Raw genomic sequence first — 22415 nt, forward strand, 5'->3', positions numbered from 1 at the left:
TTAACTTAATTATGTATAAAGTATTTTGCATTGATCCTGAAACCATAGAAAAAGTAAGAAGGTTTTGAACATAGCTTGAAAGTGTTAGAAGTTGAGGCCACATGTTTTGAGTTTATTCAGTAATGTTGGGAATAGTATTGCAATATGTCCTTGCATGCCATTCTAGTCTTTGACATGTAACCCATAAGCTTTCCAGACAGCAGACGAGCCATTGTTTCTGCATCATTAATTCAGACTCTGTAGAGCTGAGAAAAGAAACTGCTTCATGCAGAATTGCAATTTCAGATCTTGGATTTTTAAAAATTTGTTAGTTAATGTGTTTGAAGTAATCTCTGCTTCCAAACTTTTACTGTGTTTATTTCAACAGGAATCCCGCATGGGCTACCAAGTGTAGGAAATCACTATCAGAGGACCCCTATTAACCAGTCTTCAACTTTGACAGCAACACAGATGTCTTTTCCAATTCAAGGTGTTCACACTGTGGCACAGACTGTTTCTAGAATTCCACAAAATCCTTCTATTCTTACACAACAGAACGCTCCAATGACTGTTATACAGAATAAAGGTCCAATATCCTGTGAAGTAGTGAAGGCTGCAGTAATACAGAGCTCTGTTCCTCAGTCTGCAGTTCCTGTTCCTATTGCAGTAGGAGGAGCTTCTAATCAAAATCACAGCACCACAGGCCAGCAGCCATCTGTTACAGTTGTGAATTCTCAGATGCTTCACCACCAACCTGTAATTCAACAACAGTCCCCACTGCACGCAGTGGTACCAGGACAGATACCTTCAGGCACTCCTGTTACGGTAATTCAGCAAGCTGTACCTCAGGGTCATATATTTGGCAGAGTACAAAACCTACCAGCATGCAGTTCAGCAGTTTCACAGGGTCAACAGCTAATCAGCACATCATCACAACCTGGGCAGACATCATCTCAGCAGTCCTCTGCGGGTAACCAGCAACAAGATACAGTCATCATAGCACCACAGCAGTATGTCACAACCTCTGCATCTAACATTGTTTCTGCCACCACAGTCCAAAATTTCCAAGTAGCAGCTGGGCAGGTGGTTACAATTGCAGGTGTTCAGAACCCACCGACATCTAGAGTAGGGTTTCAGAATATTGCACCAAAGCCTCTGCCGTCTCAGCAAGGTCCACCTGCTGTGGGGCAGCAGCCACAGCAGCAGCCTCCACCACCATCCCAGCAAAGTGTAGTGATAGTAAGCCAGCCAGCTCAGCAAGGTCAGACATACGCACCAGCCATTCATCAAATTGTGCTTGCTAACCCAGCTTCTATTCCTGCTGGCCAAACTGTCCAGTTGGCTGGACAGCCGAGCATTACTCCATCATCTTCACCATCCCCTGGTCCAGTTACAAATAATCAAGTCCCTACAGTTATGTCATCTTCATCTACCACTCCTCAGTCACAAGGACCCCCTCCTACTGTTAGCCAGATGCTTTCTGTAAAGAGGCAGCAGCAGCAGCAACACTCACCAGCATCGTCGCAGCAGCAGGTACAGGTACAACAATCGATGCAAATGCAAGTTCAGTCACAGCAAGCTAATACGGGAGTTGGCCAGCCCAACTCTGGTGAGTCTAGCCTGATAAAACAACTGCTTCTTCCAAAACGAGGCCCCTCGACTCCAGGGGGGAAGCTTATACTCCCAGCTCCACAGATTCCTCCACCTAACAATGCAAGAGCTCCTAGCCCTCAGGTGGTTTATCAGATGGCCAATAACCAGACACCAGGTTTTGGAGTTCAAGGACAGTCTCCAGCTCAGCAGCTGCTAGTTGGACAGCAAAATGTTCAGCTGGTCCCGGGTGCAATCCCGCCCCAAGGGGCAGTGCAAACAGTACCCATTTCTAATTTACAGATATTGCCAGGCCAGTTGATCTCAAACAGCCCAGCAACTATTTTCCAAGGGACTACTGGCAACCAGGTTACGATAACAGTTGTGCCAAATACGAGTTTTGCTACTGCAACTGTGAGTCAGGGAAATGCAACTCAGATAATTGCTCCAGCAGGAATTTCAGTGAGTGGAGCACAGACAGGAGTTGGGCTACAGGTGCAAACCCTTCCAGCTACTCAAGCACCTTCAGCTGGACAATCACCGTGTACTGCTGCTCCCCCATTCAAAGGTGATAAAATAATTTGCCAAAAGGAGGAAGAAGCAAAGGAAGCAACAGGTTTACACATTCATGAACGTAAAATTGAAGTTATGGAGAATCCTTCCTGCCGAAGAGGAGCTGCAAACACCAGCAATGGGGATGCAAAAGAAAATGAAATGCAGGTGGGAAGTCTTTTAAATGGGAGAAAGTATAGTGACTCCAGTCTACCTCCTTCTAACTCAGGGAAAACACAGAATGAGGCCAATCAGTGCTCACAAGTCAGTAATGGGCCATCATTAGAAATGGGTGAGAACGGAGCTCCTGGAAAGCAGAACTTTGAACAAATGGACACACAGGAAATTAAAAGTGATTTGAAGAAGCCCCTAGTTAATGGAATCTGTGATTTTGATAAAGGAGATTGTTCTCATTTGAGCAAAAACATTCCAAATCACAAAACTTCCAATCATGTAGGAAATGGTGAGATATCTTCAGTGGAACAACAAGGGAATTTGGATGCTACGCAGCAAGATACTGCCAAAGGTGATCAAGGGGAAAGAATTTCTAATGGGCCTGTATTAACTTTGAGTAGTTCACCTGTTGTAAGCGGTACACAGGAGGCTGCAAAACTGTTAACCCAGCAACTTAGTGGTACCAACACTGATTTACCTAATGGACCTCTAGCTTCAAGTTTGAATTCAGATGTGCCTCAGCAACGCCCAAGTGTAGTTGTCTCACCACAATCTACAGCCTCTGTTATACAGGGGCATCAAATCATAGCAGTTCCACACTCAGGACCTAGAGTGTCCCAGTCTACCCTGTCCTCCGAAGTTCGGTCTACTAATGGCACAGCAGAATGCAAAACTGCAAAGAGGCCAGCAGAGGATAATGACAGGGAAACTGTTCCAGGAATTCCAAATAAAGTAGGAGTTAGAATTGTTACAATCAGTGACCCCAACAATGCTGGTTGCAGTGCAACTATGGTTGCTGTGCCAGCTGGAGCGGATCCAAGCACTGTAGCGAAAGTAGCAATAGAAAGTGCTGTTCAACAAAAGCAGCAGCATCCAACCACGTATATACAAAGCATGGTCACACAGGTATGTTGCAGTGTTCTTTTTATGTTTATTCTGACTGTCATTCTGACTAATACTGTGAAATAACGTGACTGAAAATGTGAGCTTGGTTGATATCTCTTGCATAGTATTTCAGATATTCAGAAAAGGATATTTTCTGTTCTTTCACAGACTAAAGTTTTAACAGTTTACATATTTTTTCAGTGTTAGTGACAACAGTGGAATTCAAAATTTGTGGCTCGATAATACTCAGTGAGGAAAGAACTTCTGCTCACTGTTTTCTTCCTTAGAGGATGAACTGTTATGAAAACAACAATGATATTCTGGATGGTCTTGTAAAAGTGTCACTGTTGTTCTGCGTTTTGTTCTTGGTCACTTCAGAGGGGTGAATATGTTTTTTTGGAAAACACCACACCTGCATCTGGATGGCTGAAATGAGTTGAAGTTCTTGCATTTGAAATTGGTCTTCAAGGTCTTGCTTTGTGGGTTCACTACAGTTAGGAGAAAATACTGTTTTGTAAATTTGTTGGAATATTTGCATTTATTCACTACAAAATATTCACAATGTTTATCAATAAAATAAGCATTATTTTGAGGGTTTTTTCCTCTGTATGCCAAGCTTTGGTGAGGGTTTGTTGGCCTGTTGATTGAATTTGTTGAACCTTTTGAAAGTGGTTACTCCCTAACACTTTACTAGAAATGAGGTATGGACATCAGGAGTATTAATAAGTAAAAGTAAGTAAAATAATCATGTCAGAGACCCTAGAATTTATTTTAGTTTTATACACAGACAGAAAATTGCTCTCTAAAAAACTCATTCCTAACCTCTGAGTAGTAGCAAAGAGAATAGAATGGTAGGTCTGGCAGTTAAGAGTTCTGACAGAGCAGAGAGAGGAAGTCCTGAGTGTATGTTAGTACATTTTGACCTTGGACTAACAGGTATTTTATTTCTTACAGGTGTTTTTTTTTTCTTTTCTTTCTGTCTTTTTTTTGTTTGGGGGTTTGTTTGCCTTTGACAGATTAGAAGGCATAGACATGATGGGCTTATACAGACCTAGAAGTCAAAATGTGACAAGTACTGGCTAGTGCTACTTCATTTTCTGTGACAAGTTTGGTTGCTCTTGAAAACTCTTTTGACTTTTCTAGTTGTCAAAAATCACAGTTAACAAGTTTCTTCCTTTTTTGCTTTCTCTACTTTTTGCTTCTAACTGCGACAGTGCACAAAGTTAATTCTTAAAATGTGTTTGAATGTCTTTGAACTCACTCCTAAATTTTTTCTTGGGTTTTGTTGGGGGGAGATCTGTATTTTTCTGATATATTCTTTATCTTTGTTCATAATAGAAATAATTTGATCAGAATTAATGGAGTCTGTTAGCAGCATAGGGACAACATGCTAGATTTTCTGTAGTGTAGAATATATTAGCTATGCCTTGCTTTTTACACTGAGTGTCTTTATTACACAGTTTGAATTTCTGTTATAGCTTTGCAAGGATTTGGCTGAAGTGTAAAATGGTGTGGCTGTCTCTTGAATGGAATAGGTTTATTTATTCCCTCAATATGCACCTGAAAAGAATTTGCATTTCTAGCTCAAGCAGCTACTATATGACCAGAATTTAAGAATTTTGAGAAGGGAGTAATGCATTTAACTGTTTCATTTTATTTTGATAATGTATATCATGATACTAGAGGGGGAAGATAGAAAAACAAAATTCTGTGCTGATAGTTTCTTCTTTACACTATCCCTAGTATCACTTTAATTAATAGTTACAACATTTTTCATGACCTCTACAAACAGAAATGCTGCCTGCTGGGTTTGCCATTTGGAAATGTGCAGATCGGAAAAACTTGGTTTAATGTCTCCCTACCTGAAAGCTTGCTCATTCTGCTGTGTGTAGGATGCCCTTCCTTTCTTCAAATTGCAGAAATATGGGAGAAATGAGTTAATTAGTTTTGAACTTGGTGAGAAATTTATTCATTAACTATTTGTGTTAGCCATATGTCTGTATATTTACCAATCATGTCCATCACAGTATTGCAAGTACAGACTTACAGTTGAACCCACTTTAGAGTACTCTGTTCAGATACAGTGATCGTTGTAGTTTGGCTTAGGATTTGCAGAGATCTTTACCACTTCTTTAAAATAACCATGTTGGATTATAAACTCTACCAAAATCACCTGGGCTGCTCTTTCTCTAAAGCTGCTGAGCAGCTGCAATTGCCATTGCTTTTCTGGAAAAGGAGATGCTAAGTATTTCCAATATTAAGTCTGCTTTTAGGAGTATTTTCAAATATTCAGAAATGTAGCCAAAGTCACATGAACTTGGTGTGAATTTTAGTGATGACTTCATTTAAGATTAGGCCTTGTGTTATCTTGTGTTTTCTCCCTCACATTTTGAGTCTTCATCTGATAAGCAGCTTCCTTTTCCCTGACTTTTTTGAAAGGCAGCAGCTGAAGAACACTTTCTTTCACTTGAGCATCTGCATTGTTTTATCCTCTCCAAAGTACCTAAGTATATATTGCCTGTCTTGCAGAAGAAAAAGGGAGAGTGTGGTTTTTACTGCAAACATTGTGAGATTTATTAGAAATACAGTCCAGTGGAGAAAAACAGTGAGGGACAGAGAATAAAGGGATATTAGCTATGGCAAAATTACATAGCTGCTGAAGCTTTTAGTGTGTGGTTTCCTGTTTGCTTGTTATCAAACAGCTTGTATTTCAGAGAAGTGTGAAAGGGAGAGAAGAAAAAAACTTGTATTAAAGTAAAACCAAACAGGAAGACTGAAAAATGAGGTTCAGGGGACAGAAAAGGAAGGATAATGTTGGTTATGCAACTGCAGTAGGATTAGCTGTCATGAACTAAGAGAGGAGAAAGGGAAGATGCTTGAAAATAAGGGTGACCAAATAAGGCAGGAGTGGAACAACAATCTGAAAACTAAAGAAAGCAAGAAAGCATTAAATAATCCTTAAGGGAATGTAGAAGTTACGAGAAATTTGTTTCCTTATATGAAAGGTAGTTTGAAATGGGATGGTACAGTGTGCTTGGGGAAAAAAATGTTAATTTAATTGGCCTGTTAAAATTGTATACTGGCTGTTCATGGGATAGGCCATGTAAGTGCCATTAAGTTAAATTAGACACATACAGGTTTCTTGTGTACATACTCTGAGATTATTCCCTATTAATTGTATACCCCAGCAAAGCTTGTTGAGAAATAACTGTGTGTATACTGAATATCTAAAAATTTCTTTCCATATTTTGCATTATGATAAAAAGGGGGGTCTCTTAGTTATGTCAGAATAGGTACTCATGATGCACAGGGTATTGCAATTTTGTTCTTATATCTCCATCTATATTTTGTAAGCTGATGAAATGTACTCTTGAGAGGAGACAGAACTGGTACTGTACTTTCTTGGCTTCCTTTTATTTTGGTGTTCTCTGTTTATGGTTTATTGCGTTCCTGAGGCATTGTGCTAGACTGGTGGTTGAAAAAGAAATGAGCAATTACCTATCTGTATACTTTTCTTTGCCACATTTTCTTATTCCTCTTCAGACGCCTCCAAAACATCTGTTGAACATAGCCATGTTGGTTTGTCCCAATTGGTGTGTGTTTTAAAGGAATGCTCTGATATCACGCCAAGTTCTTAGAATTGAGCCTATCTGATGTAAATTGCCTTGTCTGGCTTTTAAAGTAATGACTTTCTTGCTCATCACTGTCATTTCCTCACAAACAATGCATGCCCTTTCTCTTAAGGCTGCCCACTTGAAACATGCTTGTGCTGAAATTTAGGTGGCAAAATTTGTATGGCATTGGCTATTTGGTCCTGCTCTCTGTTGACTGGAAAGCTGAGAATTACCATGCACCAGAAAGCAGGTGTGTAGCTCCAGGAGGTGTAATTCATTCCTTGCCACAGAGCAAATGAGTTTCTCAGCTGGAAGTAGTGAAATACAGAATCTGTGTGCTTTTATTGCCCTTCACTTGTGAAGCACACTGTTGCAAGGAGACATAAACTTCTCAGTAATCTAACAAGAAAAGAACATTTATTTTGGTGCCTACTTATCCACTTGACCCCTTTCTCACACTCAAATTCTGCTCCATTTGTTTTCAGCTTATGTGTTTTTATAGATGTATTCATTAGCATGAATAAGCTAAACAAAATTCTGTCATATCAAGCTGTAAATCCTGTTACACTTTAAAAGTATTTTTACTAATAATTAACTGTTTCTTTTTAAATTACATTTATTTACAGTGGCTGTGCATGTATTAGTGGTGGAGAAAAAAAATGCAGCTTAATGCTTTTAAACTGCATATGGCTCTACAATGTCAACAGAGTCCCCAACACGCTGGGATGCACAGTGTTCTCTTGCTGGTGGCATAGCAGGCCTTTTAAATAGAATGTGCAGATATCATGATAAAATAGTTATTTGTTCATGCATAAAGGGAATAGCATCATTGGTTCTGTCAAATGTAAGTGGAGGCCACATCTGGCCTCACCTCATAGGTTTTGTTATTCCTACCACACAGGGAGCTTCTATGCCCAGGTGTAGGAGCTCTTGTGCATAAAATTCAATGAACATCTCAGTAAACAGTCCATTCTAGTTAGCAGAAAGTTCTTAGTGGTACTCCTAGTTATGACTAGGCTGAATTTCCTCCTCCTCTCCAATACCTCAGTCTAAAGTCAGCCCAGTGTAGATATAAAATCTCTACCTGCTTATTAAAAGTAGGCTCTAGTATCTGCTCTCTGAGTAGACTGTACAGGCATTAACAGTTTGTGTACTTTGAGGTTGAGTGTAAACCCTGCTGAGACAGATGATGCTGCTCTGGAGGTACCTCTCAGTCCCAGGATCCTGTGAGGAAAGGGCTAAATGGTGGCAATTGCAAATTGTATAATGGAGAGATCTAATTTGGTTATAAAAGGGTGTTGTGAAGCACTTTCAAGTGTAGCAGGATACTGGGTATTTGTTTTCTTGGGAAACCTGGATTCATTAAATGTTTTACTAGAGGAGGAAATTCTCTGGAATCTTTATGCCCCAGGGAAGGACTTTACTTTTCCTAGACTTAGTTAGGGAAAAGTTAATGTCTGTCATTGTTTAAAGAAATAAGTGAATTAACATAATCATTGCATATGAGCACTGTAAAGTAGGTAGCACTAGCAAGTATTTCTAGATATATTTCTGTGAGAAAAAGGAGTTTAATTTCTGAAAAACAAAGGTTATACCTTATTTTAGTGATATCCCATGCATTACTAAACTAATACATGGCAATAGAGGGAAAAGGAAACCAAAAATTAGCATTGATTTTTGTTAATCTTTCTGATCTCTTGAATAAAGAGAGGAAAGCTTTGTGATGTTTGACTGTAAAGCTTTCATTTCTGAAATAAAATGAAAAATGCTAGGAGCAAATGTAACTTTGCTTTACATGTTGATTAAAAAATATAACCAAAAAAGCTGATAGGCAAGCAGTGGATTTGTCTTAAAAAATACATGGAAGTTGTGTCCACCAAGTTTGAGTGAATCTACTTGACAGTACAGCAGTAAGAAGAGAATTGTAAACAACAGCAACTATTTTACATGTTTGTTTTCAATTTATTAGCTTTTTTTTCTCACAGGAAAAAAAACAAGTGGAAAAAAATGGGAGGAGACACTGAATGATAACTTTTTGTCCTGAAAATTTGTTTCTTTTTCTGAGCTCTTTCATTTTCAGCATGCAACATTTTGTGTTGTATATCTCAGATCAACTTATTTAAAATAAACAATTTTTCAATGAGATGATATTAAAACCTTTGAATACCACTAGGAGAGCTTGCCAGAGAAACCCTTGAGAAAATTCATAATTCCAGATTAATTGCAGGGTTGGCTTTGAATGGAGTAAATAATACATGAACCACACATTGAATGATGAGAATTAAACAAAATACTGAATTCATTCAGTAAGCTCATTTCTCTTCAGAGCATTAAATGAGACAGAAGTTCTAGAGGGATAAAAAGTCACATAAAAGACCATCAGAATGTGTTGATACTGGGGTGCCAAGTGAAGGTTGTGAAACAAGCTGTACTGCTGACACTCTTTTTTACTTGCAGCTTCATTTTAAAAATGCCTATTTAGGAGGATGTAGATAATAAAAGACTCCACATGTTTACCTTTTGTTAGAAGATACCTTGTGAAGGATTCATTACCCATTCTGTGAGCTTAAAGGTCCTTAGGTTAAAATCACTGCTGAGTTCAAAATAGTTTGTAGTTATGACTAATGGACTCAAGTCTTTTCTTACAACTTTTCATATATGTGGATGGATCACAGGCATCATAAGTAGTTGTGCTGTATGCAGGAGTTTTGCAGAGTTTTTCCTTATTTTCATCATGTTTTATTGCTTGGATATGGGATGTGTTTTGCTTTTGATCATGCTGTCCCTTGGGTCGTGTTAGTATAGTAGTATACTAAGATGTAGTATAATCTGTGATTGTTATTAACTCACTACCTTGTGTGACTGCTGTCCACAATGCCAACAGAGATCAGCAGGAAGAAAATGTAAGTCGATATAAAAATGAAGTGTTAGAAATTGGTTTCTTTGTAGTGAAAGTCTAAAGTTACTCAGTAACAGAGCTGTAAAGATCTAAAGGTGTGCACCATTGGAAAGTGTTTGCTTGTAATATTCTTACACAGACTTGGAAGTAATTTTATTTGATCTCTTTAGAGTGTGAATTTTTCAAACAGTGGGGAGGAAAAGGATGTTAGGTCTTTATCTCTAAATAATATTCAAAAGCTTATTTTTCCTACTGTCATCATCCTTAAAAACTTCTTGCTGACCAGAGCCTTCCAGGAAAAAAAAAAGAGAAACAATATTCTGACACAGTGTTTTGAAATGGAAAGTTCAGCATTCAGTGTCCATTATTCAGAAAAAGTAATAAAATTAGTTTGGGTTTAGTTAGTTTATTTGAAAGATAGTTTTAGTTGAGTGTTAAGTGTTTTGTTATATTGCAAAGGAGCGAGGGGAAGGTAATTTTGCTTTCTGAAATGTTTCTGGTTTTGTTGTATACAAGTTGTACAGTATTGTCAGGCATTCTGAGCATGTGGTGCTATTCCCTATGCTGATGATGCTGCAATGCCTTGAGTTTGCATGAGGTTTTTTTTTCTGTTCTTAAATAACAAAGCATTTGAAAAATAATGTTAACCTTTGCTCCATTGGTGCCCTTGAGAAATGTCTTTGCAGACATAATTCTGTATTTGAATTTGGGCATGAAGTTTATTATTTGTATACTAGGGTGTTCTGCATCAGTACTACAGTGTAAAAGTTGCATGTCCCTCATGTTTCTGTGTCTTACTAATGCTTATTCAGACTTCAGAGTATTAAAAATTGAACACCTGTGGTGGATTAAGGTGTGAAACAAAAAGTTTTTCAACAAGCAGTAAACTGTATGTCAAGTACAGAAATAAGGTCTGTTTAAAATTGTTTTAACTTTTTCTACAGAGCACACCTGCAACATCGATACCAACAGTTCAAGTACAGGGCCAGCAGATGAATTTGCAGCCACCTTCATACACTGCAGCAAGTCAACACGCAGAGCAAATGAAAAAACCTGGACAGAACTTCATGTGTCTGTGGCAATCTTGTAAAAAGTAAATGTCTCCTTTATTTACCTTTTACTGATATGTAACAGATGCTTGTATATAGAAAGTGATTCTGCAAGTTCCATTCATTCTGTTTCCTTAAGTTACTATATATTTTGTTGGTGGGGAAAAGAAAAAGAGAAAAGTGTTGACGAAATTGAATGAGATCGGGGAAGGCAAGGCACTTAACTGCTCTCAGTTATACTTCAGAGCATAAAATGAGTATTACGTGACTTTCTTGGAGTATATTGATTATTTAGTAACAAAAAATAATTGTGTAGTTAGTGTAAAAGAATTCTGAGCTCTGAAGTTTGTTCTCTGTGTTGCAAATATAAAAATAGTGCCTGTACTGCAGTTACAAATCATGTCTTGACATTTTCTGGTGTTTCCAGTTTTGCAAGAGCAGGGTGTTGCACTTCAATGTCCTGGTCACAGTCTTATTTAGCTTATGACTCATTTTGGTAATTATACCATTTGTGTTCCGAAGGATGCCATTGTCTTGAAAGGAAGTAGGAAGAAACTGGGTCTTAAGACTAGACAGCCATGATTAATTTTTTTTTAATTTGCTTCTGTTGTTCTTAGAGAGGAGTGAACTACCAGACATTTAGATGGAGGATTATACAAACTTGATACAACTCTTATGGAAAGTTTGTGTGTCTTGACACTGACTTTTAAAATAACTTAGGTTTGTGTATATGCTTAATTTGTGGGCGGTGGCAGAGAGTTGGTGAAAAAAAGGCAGTTGCCAAATAGCCACTTTGAAAGCTGGAGAGAAATTGTGAGTGAAAAAAATTGCATAACACATAGGATGGTATGAAAAAGATTGACAGCCTCATCGCTGTAGAATGACAAAGGGAGCATAAAGCTGATTTTACTGAAAGCTGGTGGGAAATTAAAAAAATTTGGATGACAAGATGGAGAAGTTTAATTGTTTGTAATGGATAGTAAAATTAAGACATTTGAACAGAATTGTAGGAGTACTAAATGAGAGTTAGTATGAAACCCCTGAAGGTATAATTTCTGTTTCTTTCATTCCTTGCAAAAATAATTCTAAGATCATTTAGTTATGCAAGACATTCAGTCAGTGCAAGAGATCTGGCACTTTTTAAATCATTGTACTATTTTCACTTTAAGAGTGATTTTTCTTTCTTTGATAGGTGACACTTCTCTATGTAAGAAATAAATGTAAGGCTTTACTTACTCTGTAGTTTCCTCCCTTCCTACTGGTAAATAGAACTGTAGTGCCACAGTCTGCTGGCTGCACAGTAGAGGCATTAACTCGTGCCTAGGTGTGGGTGGGTGCCATTGAGGTTGAAATGAAAGGCTGGGGCAGTGTCACACAGAAGCCTTGCCAGCTTATAACATGTCAAAGTTTGCTGAACTACAGTTTTAAAGTGTATTTCACCAACTTCATTCCATGTCTAAGGTTACGTAGGATAAGCTGTGTTGGGGCAGGAGGAGGAGCAGTAGTACTAGATTACCTTACATTATCAGTCTTTTTGTGGTCTGTCTTAAAACACAACTCTAGAAGGTTTACCTGAGACTGAGGTTGAGGGCTACAAAGCCATTGATCTCTGTATTTTGCTCCATGCCAAGTGTATTATTTCTGTTGCTTTAGTTTATCTGGCTGTTACTTCTGTACTGCTTCTCATTAATGGTTAAATTGCATTCTTTTCAAAAGCTTTGAGATTTTTGCATTAATAGATTCAGTTCATATGACACACAGCTCTTGTTTTTATGCTGTCACCTTTAAAATAGTTATTTGTGTCCCAGCCTAAAACCAGTTTAGATAAACATTACACTTGACCTTGTCTGTGGTGAAGAGAGAACCAAAATGTTAAGTTAGCATCTTCCTCAAATAAATATGTATTGTTTATTCATATTCCTTGAACAGCCTGATTAAAAACAGGGTATCAAATCTCCTGTAGGTTTCCTGGTTCACTGAGATGTAAAGAAACATCTGGAATTGCCACCTGTTCTTTTTTTTGTTTGTAGCTCTTAGTCTGCTAAGATTTATCTTAGCTGCTTTTATTGAGTAGTTTTAAGTGGGAAACAAGAAGATTCTTTTGGGTGGGTCATTCGTCTGTCTGTGAACTTCACATTCACTTCTTGGTTTCATTCTCAATTGCTTAGCTTTTTTTTTTTCCTGTAGGATTAAGCAGGCGGTTTCATCACAGCAGAATGATAGAATACTTGGGGGTGTTTTGTGATATTTGTACCTAACTGGAAGGATACGACAGGAGGCACATTTGAAAAAATAATTTTCACCTGTTTCTCTATGCATGTTCTTTAGTTTAATTCTCAAAAAATACTAGCATTACATTTTCCTTCAAAGATGCAATGCAGAAGTCAGTGAAGGCCTTAAACATTATATTGTGAAGCAGGATAAATACGAATAAATAAAATAGCATGTTCTTTTCCTACTGACTAATTTGGCTGCTCCAGTCAGCAACATTCCAGTGGTATGTATTGATGATTTGATTTGGGTTTTTTTAGAACTGAATTAGGAAACATTAGACCAAGATTTTAAATGCCACAGATTTAGTAGTGTCTAAAAACTACAATGAGATGAGGCTGAATTATGCAAATAGTTGAAATGATTGGCCTCTGGCAGATCTGTTCACATTTAATATCTGAAGTGGAAGTACAATTCTAAGAGGTGTCAGTCAGCACATTACTTTCCATTAAGGATGTAACAGAAAGTAGGTGTTTTCCTTTGAACTTCAGCTGTCTGCAGGTACTGCTAATTGTATGCAGCTTAATTTAAAAGCTGCTGTTTTCTTTCACAGGCAGGCAGATGTCTGCTCTTGAATTGCTTTGTATTTAAAAAGTAAATTGAAAATGCTATTGAATCTCCAGTGCCTGTCAAGTCAACTGTTAATGTTCAATGTTCTGTTCAGCAGTTGAACAGAACTGTGGATGAATTAAGTGTGTAACAAGAGTCTAGACTGAACTGACCATGTTTTCATTATGTAAGCTTTTTTTTATTACAATAGTTAGGTGTTTTTTTAAGGAAAAATAGTTTTTCTCTGCAAAATGGTACTAAGTTTGAATTTTTTAGGTCAGTGATGGAAGTGTATAACACTGAATATATTAAACAGTGAATGAGCCAACATAGCTGAAATAGCTTTATTTTTCTGAAGCTTTGCCATGTTGAATGAAATGTTTTGCACTGTATTTTGGATTTCACTTAAGCCATGAAATTTGTTTCATCTGTGACAGAAATTATTCATAAAATGTTTAGTGCCAGGCTTAACCTAATTCCCCTTTATTGTGGGAAGATCTTTCTGTCCTCTGAAAAACCCACTGTTCAGCCAGTATAGATATAAAACGTTTTCTTTTCATTTCCTACTATGGGTTATCTGGACCAACAGCAAGGGGCAGGTGTTTTTCCTTCTCAGCTGCCGTTCAGTAAGAGGTAACTGGCATGTAAAAGGTAAATGCTTTTAAGGAGAGTAGTATTTATTATTTATTGCCAATGCAGAAGGTAATTGCTGTATTACAGGTGGTCACTGCAGTAGCATTCAGTTTATAACTTAAGACTTGTCTGTGGGTGAAATTAGTGTCAGTGTCTGTACCTGTACTTAGGATATCAAGTTGCAGGTATGTTTGCATAGTGGACATTGCTGAAATTAGTAGTGGGATGTGGAAGGAGTTGGCTGCATCAAAGCACTCTCCGATCTGTTGTTCATAAGCTGAGAGTGTGTGAGGGCAGCTGGTGGCAGCGACTTCCCAAATGGCAGCAGGTAGGTTTCCAGACCTCTTTGGTTCCAAACATTAAGTGGATATTGATGAGCTGGGTTAGTTGTATTGAAATGAATTTTGAGCAGCTAAATCTTTAGGCCATTTTTTCTCTGTTGGAGTAAGGGACCTAATTTGTAACATCTGAGATACATAAGGTGTATATATATATATATATATACATTTATGTAGACTGAAAAAACCCCAATGTTTTGAGTTGTTCACTATTTTTGTGTCGTGTCTTTTGAAATACAGCTTACATACGTTACACTAGCACATCATTTGTCTGCATGAGATTGGAGGTAGCCTAGGTTGCAGCAGTCATGCATTGGTGGAGCTTGCAGTCTTGAGAAATTCAGGTGAGGTGAGGAGTGAAGTCAGGCTCTTGAACTTTAAGAAGGCAGACTTCTAGCTGTTAGGGGAGGTTCTTGGGGACAGAGGAGTGGAACAGAGCTGGCAAAACTGGAACTGAACCTGGCAAGGTACACAGAAAATAACAGGAACAGCTTGTACAGGTACATTAATCAGAAGAGGAGTGTCAAAGACGGTGTACCCTTACTGGTGAACAGGTAACAACAAACAAAGCCAGCATGGCTTCAGCAAGGCAAAATCCTGTCTGACCAACCTAGTGGCTTTCTGTGATGGAGTAACTGCATCAGTGGTAAGGGGAGAGCCACAGAGATAATTTATCTGGACTTCTGTAAAGCCTTTGACGTGGTCCCCCACACATCCTTCTTCCTAAATCAGAGGGAGATGGATTTGATAAGTGGACTGGTAGATGAATTAGGAGTTGATTGGACATTCACATCCAGAGGGTGCTGATGAGTGGCGAGGTGTCTTGATGGACTTCAGTGACACATGGTGTCCCTCAAGGGTCTGTGCTGGGAGCAGTGTTATTTAATATTTTCATTAATGACAGGGATGAAGGGATCTGCTGCCTCCTCAGCACGTGTGCAGATGGCACCGAGCTGAGTGGTGCAGCTGACACACCTGAAGCACAGGATGCCATCCAGAGGGACCTGGACAGGCCTGAGCAGTGAGCCCATGGGAATCTCGGGGTTTGACAAGACCAAGTGCAAGGTGCTGCACCTGGGTTGGGCAAACCCTGGAATCAGCACAGGCTGGGGATGAACAGATGGAGAGCAGCCCTGCTGAGAAAGGACTCAGGGGAGCTGGGTGGGGAGAGGCTGGACATGACCCAGCCATGGGCACTCCCATAGCACATGTGCAGATGACACCGAGCTGAGTGGTACAGCTGACACACCTGAAGCACAGGATGCCATCCAGAGGGACCTGGACAGGCCTGAGCAGTGAGCCCATGGGAATCTCGGGGTTTGACAAGACCAAGTGCAAGGTGCTGCACCTGGGTTGGGCAAACCCTGGAATCAGCACAGGCTGGGGATGAGCAGATGGAGAGCAGCCCTGCTGAGAAAGGACTCAGGGGAGCTGGGTGGGGAGAGGCTGGACATGACCCAGCCATGGGCACTCCCAGCACAGAGAACCAGTCAAGGGAGGTGGTTCTGCTCATCTACTCTGCTTCAGTGAGACCACACCTGCAGTGCCACATCCAGCTCTGGGGTCCCCAGCACAGGAAGGACATGGACCTGCTGGAATGAGTCCAGAGGAGGGCTGGCCACCAAGTTGATCAGATTTAAATAAGGTCTGAATCTGACTGCCAGTGGAGAAGGAAAATGGGAGAAGAAATATAAGATATTATCTTCTATAAATATATTACATATTTTTATGTATAAATATAAAAATATATAAAACTCATCTAGTTTAGCTGTTCATAGTTTGTTGCTGTATTTTGCTTGAATTGCAGAGAATGGGTCTGTTGGAATTAACATGCATTATTTCTTTGGTGAAGTGTAAGTAGAAAACAGAACCATGATATTTCAGTCAGATTTGGAAAAATCATACTGACATTTTTTGGTAGTTGACTGGCAATATGTATACATATTTTCCCCTTCAAAATTTTGCAACTTTCCATTTATCAATACATGTCTCAATTCAGAGGAAAAAAAAAAGATTAACAACTCTGAGTTGATGTTTGTTATTCACTGGGAAAAAAAAACAGAATTAAATTCCCCTCTCCTCTTCTTGTAGGTGGTTTCAGACACCATCACAGGTTTTCTATCATGCAGCAACCGAGCATGGAGGGAAAGATGTCTACCCAGGGCAGTGCTTATGGGAGGGATGTGAACCTTTCCAGCGGCAGAGGTTTTCCTTCATTACCCATTTACAGGTACAGATTTTCGTTCACATACTACATCAGAAAATAGTAGGAATTCCATGGTAAATTTCTACACTCTATTCTCACCGTCTTTCTCTTTTCCTCAAATAGGATAAGCACTGTTCCAGAGATGCTTTGCTTGCAGGATTAAAGCAAGATGAACATGGACAAGCAGGAAATCAGAAGCCTTCCAATAAGTAAGAGACTTGAGCCTCATAAACAATAGGAAAAACAAGAGAATTTGAAATTATTGAAAGAGTTTGTTTATGACTTGCCTTATGAGGTGAAACTGTGCATGTGTAAAAATCTGTAATCAAATTTGAGGTCCGTTCCAGTAAGACCAAAAGGGGAATAGATTCTGATATAGTTGCAGTTACCTTAAAAAAACAGTTAATTCTTTAAACGATGTGGGTCAAAACTCTATGATGAACATTGTTCTCAACATCTTCTCCTATTTTTTTGCCCAACTGGGCAGCATTTTATAACTTTCCTTGTAACAGGGAAGTGCTTGTCATACAAATGGAAAGTTATTTATTGTGTACAGTTCATGTGTCACACAGCTGAGATGGATTGTCTTGTAACTTGCTGTATTCCTTCCAGTTTTGTGGTCTAAATTTGGGCTGATTTGATCCAGGGACTGTTGTGATAAATGTTCCTTTAAACAAGCAAGCAAGATAAATGATAAAGACTCCTCAGAGTCTTCTGATTTTGTGTTGCTATCTGAAATCAGATTTGGCTCTTCTCTTTCCCAGAATGATTTCGACCATCTGGAATTAATATTGCAGAGTTGCAACCCCATTGGTGTGAGGTTTTGGGGCTGGCTGTGCTAGTAGTGGAGTTGTTCAAGGTTCAGTTACTTGTGTGTGTTAAGACCTGGCCTTTGTTAGTAACTGACTGGAACCACTTTAGATGTAATTACATGGTCCCGGGCAGATTTTTGCTGTTCTGTGGCTTGTAAAACTGCTACCAAGCTGCTGGAGGCAGCAGAGGAAGTCAGGTTATGAAACTGAGAAATTTAGTTTGAGAATCCTTTTATTTTTTAATATTAAAAAAACCATCACAACACAGACTTAATATTGCTTTATGGGGCCTTGTTTCATTAAACTGAGCAACACTCAGACCTTGGAAAACCACAGAAAGAAGAATTATGGTAATGTAGTCTTAAATAGTTGGTAAGTGAGAAGTGTAGTGCTGACACTCTCTATGAACACTAGCATGATTTGTTCTTAACTCTGCCTTTTCATAATGTTCCATCACACAGATAGCACATTCCAGTAGCTAAGTGTTCTCACAAGCTTCTTTTCAATTTGCACAGGTACTCATAGGAGAAAAACTGTTTATACATCCCCTCTTCTGAGGCAGAATTCCCTAATTAGGTCAGATTCAGAAAGCAGGAATTTGCACTCATAACCAGTTCTTGCTAACATGCTACAATATCACAGGATATTAAGGATGTGATTTCAGAACACAAGTTGAAATGAAAACATTCCTCTGCTCAAAATAGGATGCTTTAGTCTTAAAAAGATGTGCAGATGTGTGGTGCATAGGGACATTGTTTAGTGGTGGATGTGACGGTGGGTGATATTTAGACTTGGTGATCCTAGAAGTGTTTTCCAGCATAAATGATTTTATGGTTCTGTTTTTACTGTCTTTAACATCCTTTGTTGCTTCTCACGGTTGCGCATTGCTTATGGTGAGGGAACTAGCTTTAGTGTTTGTTAGGTTGCATAGTAAATCAATTAAAAAAAAAAAGCTCATAGAACAGAATACTGGGCTTCCCACATGAGTGGCATCTTTTTGCCTTACTGTCAGTGGAACACCAGTACAGGAGGTGGGCTGGAACAAAAGGAAGAGATGAGATCTTTCTCTGTCAGCACTCTGAGCAGTTAATACACTTCCTGTCTTGAGAAGATGTAAATGTTTCCTTTCTGTTACTTTTACTCTCCTCCCTTAACAAACAGGAAGATTTTAGGGAAGTGTAGTGTGTCCTGTCCCCCACGTTACCTTACAGCACTGCCCCACAGTTTTAGCACAGCTGAAAAGAGCATCCAGCAGCTACATGAGGGAGACAATTTGCTTTCCAGAATCAGTGACATGTCAGATGAAGCCCTAAGCTCACTCCAGCAGCTCACCTCAAGCTGTCTTAGAGGTTCATGTTTGAAAGCTGTCTTACAAGGTCTTTGCTTAATTTACTTTTTTCTGACTCCTAGAAGTGTGTCACATATATCAGCTCCCAACTGATACTCCATATAATTAAACTCTGGTATGGAGCTCTGAAGCAGCTGAAAAAAACCTGATACTGAGACAAAGCATGTTTAAGCCATCAACTTTCAGACATTTCTTACATGAACTCTCTTCACTTAATCCCTCACTGTTTAGTAAAAATTACACTTACCTCTGAGACTTCAGATTGTGTTACCAGTGCTGGAAGTAAAACAGAGCACAATGTAACAGGGGAGGGCCCATTCCCTGACCATCCTTTCTGTCAACCATAACACCATACCCACTTGAAAAAAGTCTGTAATAGCTTTTCTAGAACCAGTTAGGCAATGTAAAGCTGCATTGCAGAATTAGTTTTATACCTTAATTCTGTATTTCTTTGCATTTCAAGTTTTATTATTTTAGCTCTTCTGGTTTTCAGAGGTAGCTGAGAATAACATTCTGAAAGGTCAGGTAGCATTAGCAGTTTAACTGTGTGTTGGCTGTAGCTTTATGCATTGGAATCCTTTTGGATTCACAGTGATTTTTTTTCCTTGTTGCCACTGAAGCAAAGGTGAATATTCTTGGTGCTCTGTAGGAGTGGGGCAGGAGATTCAAGAAATCTACATGTTTTGAGAGATACTTGCCCACAGATACAAGTCAGTTCCCTTGGTGTCTCAGTAACTTTTTATCAATTCCTTTTTTCTTAAAACTTAAAAAGAGAAGAAAATTTTTTCATATGTTCCTTAATGCAGTTGTTCCTTTTTCAGTATTTCTAGAATAGTAATTCAGCTTTGTAAAATGTGATGAGATAACTATTGAAGAGAGACATTCAGAACAGCCTCCACTGATGAATCCTTGTACTTCTCAATACAGGGAAAACAAAAATGTTCCAGAAATTAAAAATTGAGAGAATAATTCTTTTACTGTGGTACTGTTTTCTATAAACATGTCACTGCCCACCTTCTTAATTCAGCCCCTGCCATTTTCTTTTAACTTCATAAACCTTTTATTTATTTCCTATATGACATATTTTATTTGATATATTTTTACATAGTATATATTATTTTTGTTCGGGGAGGATGACAGAGTGATTATGAGATAAGGTGTCAGGGAGGAGTCTGTGTTACTACAGTAACCCAGTTTTTAGCTGGGCTTCCTTGCTATTAGAACCTCAGATTACTAAGTCTATAAATAGAGAATTCAAGTTTTATTCTTAGAATATTCACTTTCAGTATAACATATATAAATTAAACTCCTACAGGTTTTCATTAAAAAAAATAAATAGAACATTTACATTTCATTTATGCCACATTTACAAGTAAGCACTACTTATGCTTCTTAACCAAGTTCTACTAGGGTATGAAAAGACTTCATAATAATATTGCTCAAAAGATTGAAGTGTGGTGATATTTTTCACCACTAATACTTCAAATTGTTTTTTAGGATGACATTATGACTAAAATCATTAGAAGTTGCATATTTATACATTGTGAACTCTGATGGCATGAATAATTTCCAAGTTTTTAAGTAAAATACAGCTTTGACTTCAGTGTTAATACTGAAAATGGAGAAATTGCTTCTGCTATGTTTGTTATATCCTGCTCAATTTATTAATCTCAGTCTAAAAGCTGCAGTAACAGGTAACTGGTTTTATAAACATGTGGTCTGATTTAACAGGTATTTGTTTTATGTCTTATAACATAACTTATTTTATACTGCTCCTCACTAATCACAGTTAATACATATTGTATATTGTCTTAGTGTCTAATGGTCCCAATGAGCTGTGTCAACTTTCGAGTAGTTACCCTTTAAGGACCTTCTCTGGCCAAATCTCAGATGGCATTTGCATGGCTGCTGTCACAGTTCCTGTCTGATAAAACATCCCTTTAAATTGGTGCACTTCAGGAAATGGCTGTGTTATTAGTACAATGTATTACTTTTCCATCACAAATGTCAGGGGTGATGAGCAATACTTCTTCAAGAGAAGTGTTTTTTCACATAAAATAAAGTGCATGACTCTTAAGGGTTTACAGTGGGGCTTTCCTCTGTGGAAGCAAGCACATATCAGCACTGAATGTTAACAGATCTTTGTGTCTCTGTTCAGATAGGTTAAAAATTGTAAAATAAACTTTCCAAGTTGTTAATTGTCTAGAAAGCAGCTCAAAGCTTATTTTTATTAATTCTTTCTTTACTAATGTAGGCAGCCAGCTGCAGGGGCTACTGCCTCTACTCCCAGAGCACAGAAGGCCATTGTGAATCATCCGAGTGCTGCCCTAATGGCATTAAGGAGAGGATCAAGGAACCTTGTCTTCAGAGATTTCACAGTTAGTATTGTTTGAACCAAGTATTAGATATTAATTGTTGCCTGCTACTAACTGCAAGGCTTTTACTTTTTTTTTGTCTTTACTTTTGTAGGATGAAAAAGAGGGACCAATAACTAAACACATCCGATTAACAGCTGCCTTAATATTAAAAAATATTGGTAAATATTCAGAATGTGGTCGCAGGTAAGCACTGTATAATTTTTCTGGTATCAGTGGGCACTGTTGTTTCTGTTCTTTCCAGTACCAAACAATGGGTAGGTTTTATCTATCTTTAAAAACCCCAGTAAGTATATTGAGAGTACAATTTCTCTTTCACTTCTGCACTGTGTCCTTCCCCACACAAATGCTTTGTGTCATCTTACCTAAAGACAGCATTTGTGATGCAGATGCTTGAAAAGTGGCTAGCAAATTTGGTAGGTTAAATTTTAGGAGACAGATGAGAGAAGCCTTTGCTGTCCCTTTTCCTCCAGAGCAGTACTGCATGATTCTGAAAATTAATTCTTGTGTAAACAACTTCCCACTGGCAGTACTGTTTAAATTCAGTTGAGAAAGGGGCAAAATGAGCTCTTAGAAACACCATCTTAAGTTGTACAGGGACACAGTTGTGTTTCATACTTGCTGCCTCTCTGTTGCTTTCCTCTCCAAACTTGGGTTAATGCTAATAAATGACCCAGCTTTCCTTTTACTTGTAGAAGATCCTTCAGTAAGTAAACAGTCCAATACTGGCTCATGGTACTAAGCAGGAAATGCTCTTTTTGATAAAAAGTAGTAGTTAGTTACTGTGCCAGTGATCACCATGCATGCTGCTTCTTGTTTCTTCCAAGAACTTACAAGCTGAGTGTTTTCTTGGTTTTTGTTTTGCATTAGTTTGGCTTCATAATAGCAGAAGTAATGATTTCTAATGAGAATGTATTAATTTCATGCATTGTTCAAAGACCTGTCAGTAGGGAGGAATTTCCTCATTGTAGCTCTAAACAAGAGAGTCCTGATACTGGTTGTAGAAATCCTCCTGCTACCTTTAGCTACCTAACTGTGAGTTGTAGTGAAGACAAAACTCTTCTTGGAGAACGTGGTGAAAAGATGAGGGGAAATGAGCAGAGGAAATTTGTCCCACTGCTGTTGGTGACACTGAGGGACG

The 22415-nt window shown here is 38.5% G+C and overlaps 1 protein-coding gene across 1 annotated transcript in view; it reads left to right on the top strand.

Moving 5' to 3' along the window:
* The window catches only part of ARID2 (AT-rich interaction domain 2), a 93439-nt gene that overhangs the window by 68786 nt on the left and 2238 nt on the right, over positions 1-22415 (top strand). The window contains exons 15-20 of the mRNA XM_039726758.1: positions 368-3201; positions 10638-10786; positions 16625-16763; positions 16863-16948; positions 21154-21277; positions 21369-21460. Coding sequence (XP_039582692.1) covers positions 368-3201; positions 10638-10786; positions 16625-16763; positions 16863-16948; positions 21154-21277; positions 21369-21460 — 3424 coding nt within the window. The remainder of the gene's footprint in view (positions 1-367; positions 3202-10637; positions 10787-16624; positions 16764-16862; positions 16949-21153; positions 21278-21368; positions 21461-22415) is intronic.

Source organism: Passer montanus, unplaced genomic scaffold, assembly GCF_014805655.1.
Source record: "Passer montanus isolate IOZ18808 unplaced genomic scaffold, ASM1480565v1 scaffold6, whole genome shotgun sequence".
Lineage (NCBI taxonomy): Eukaryota > Metazoa > Chordata > Aves > Passeriformes > Passeridae > Passer > Passer montanus.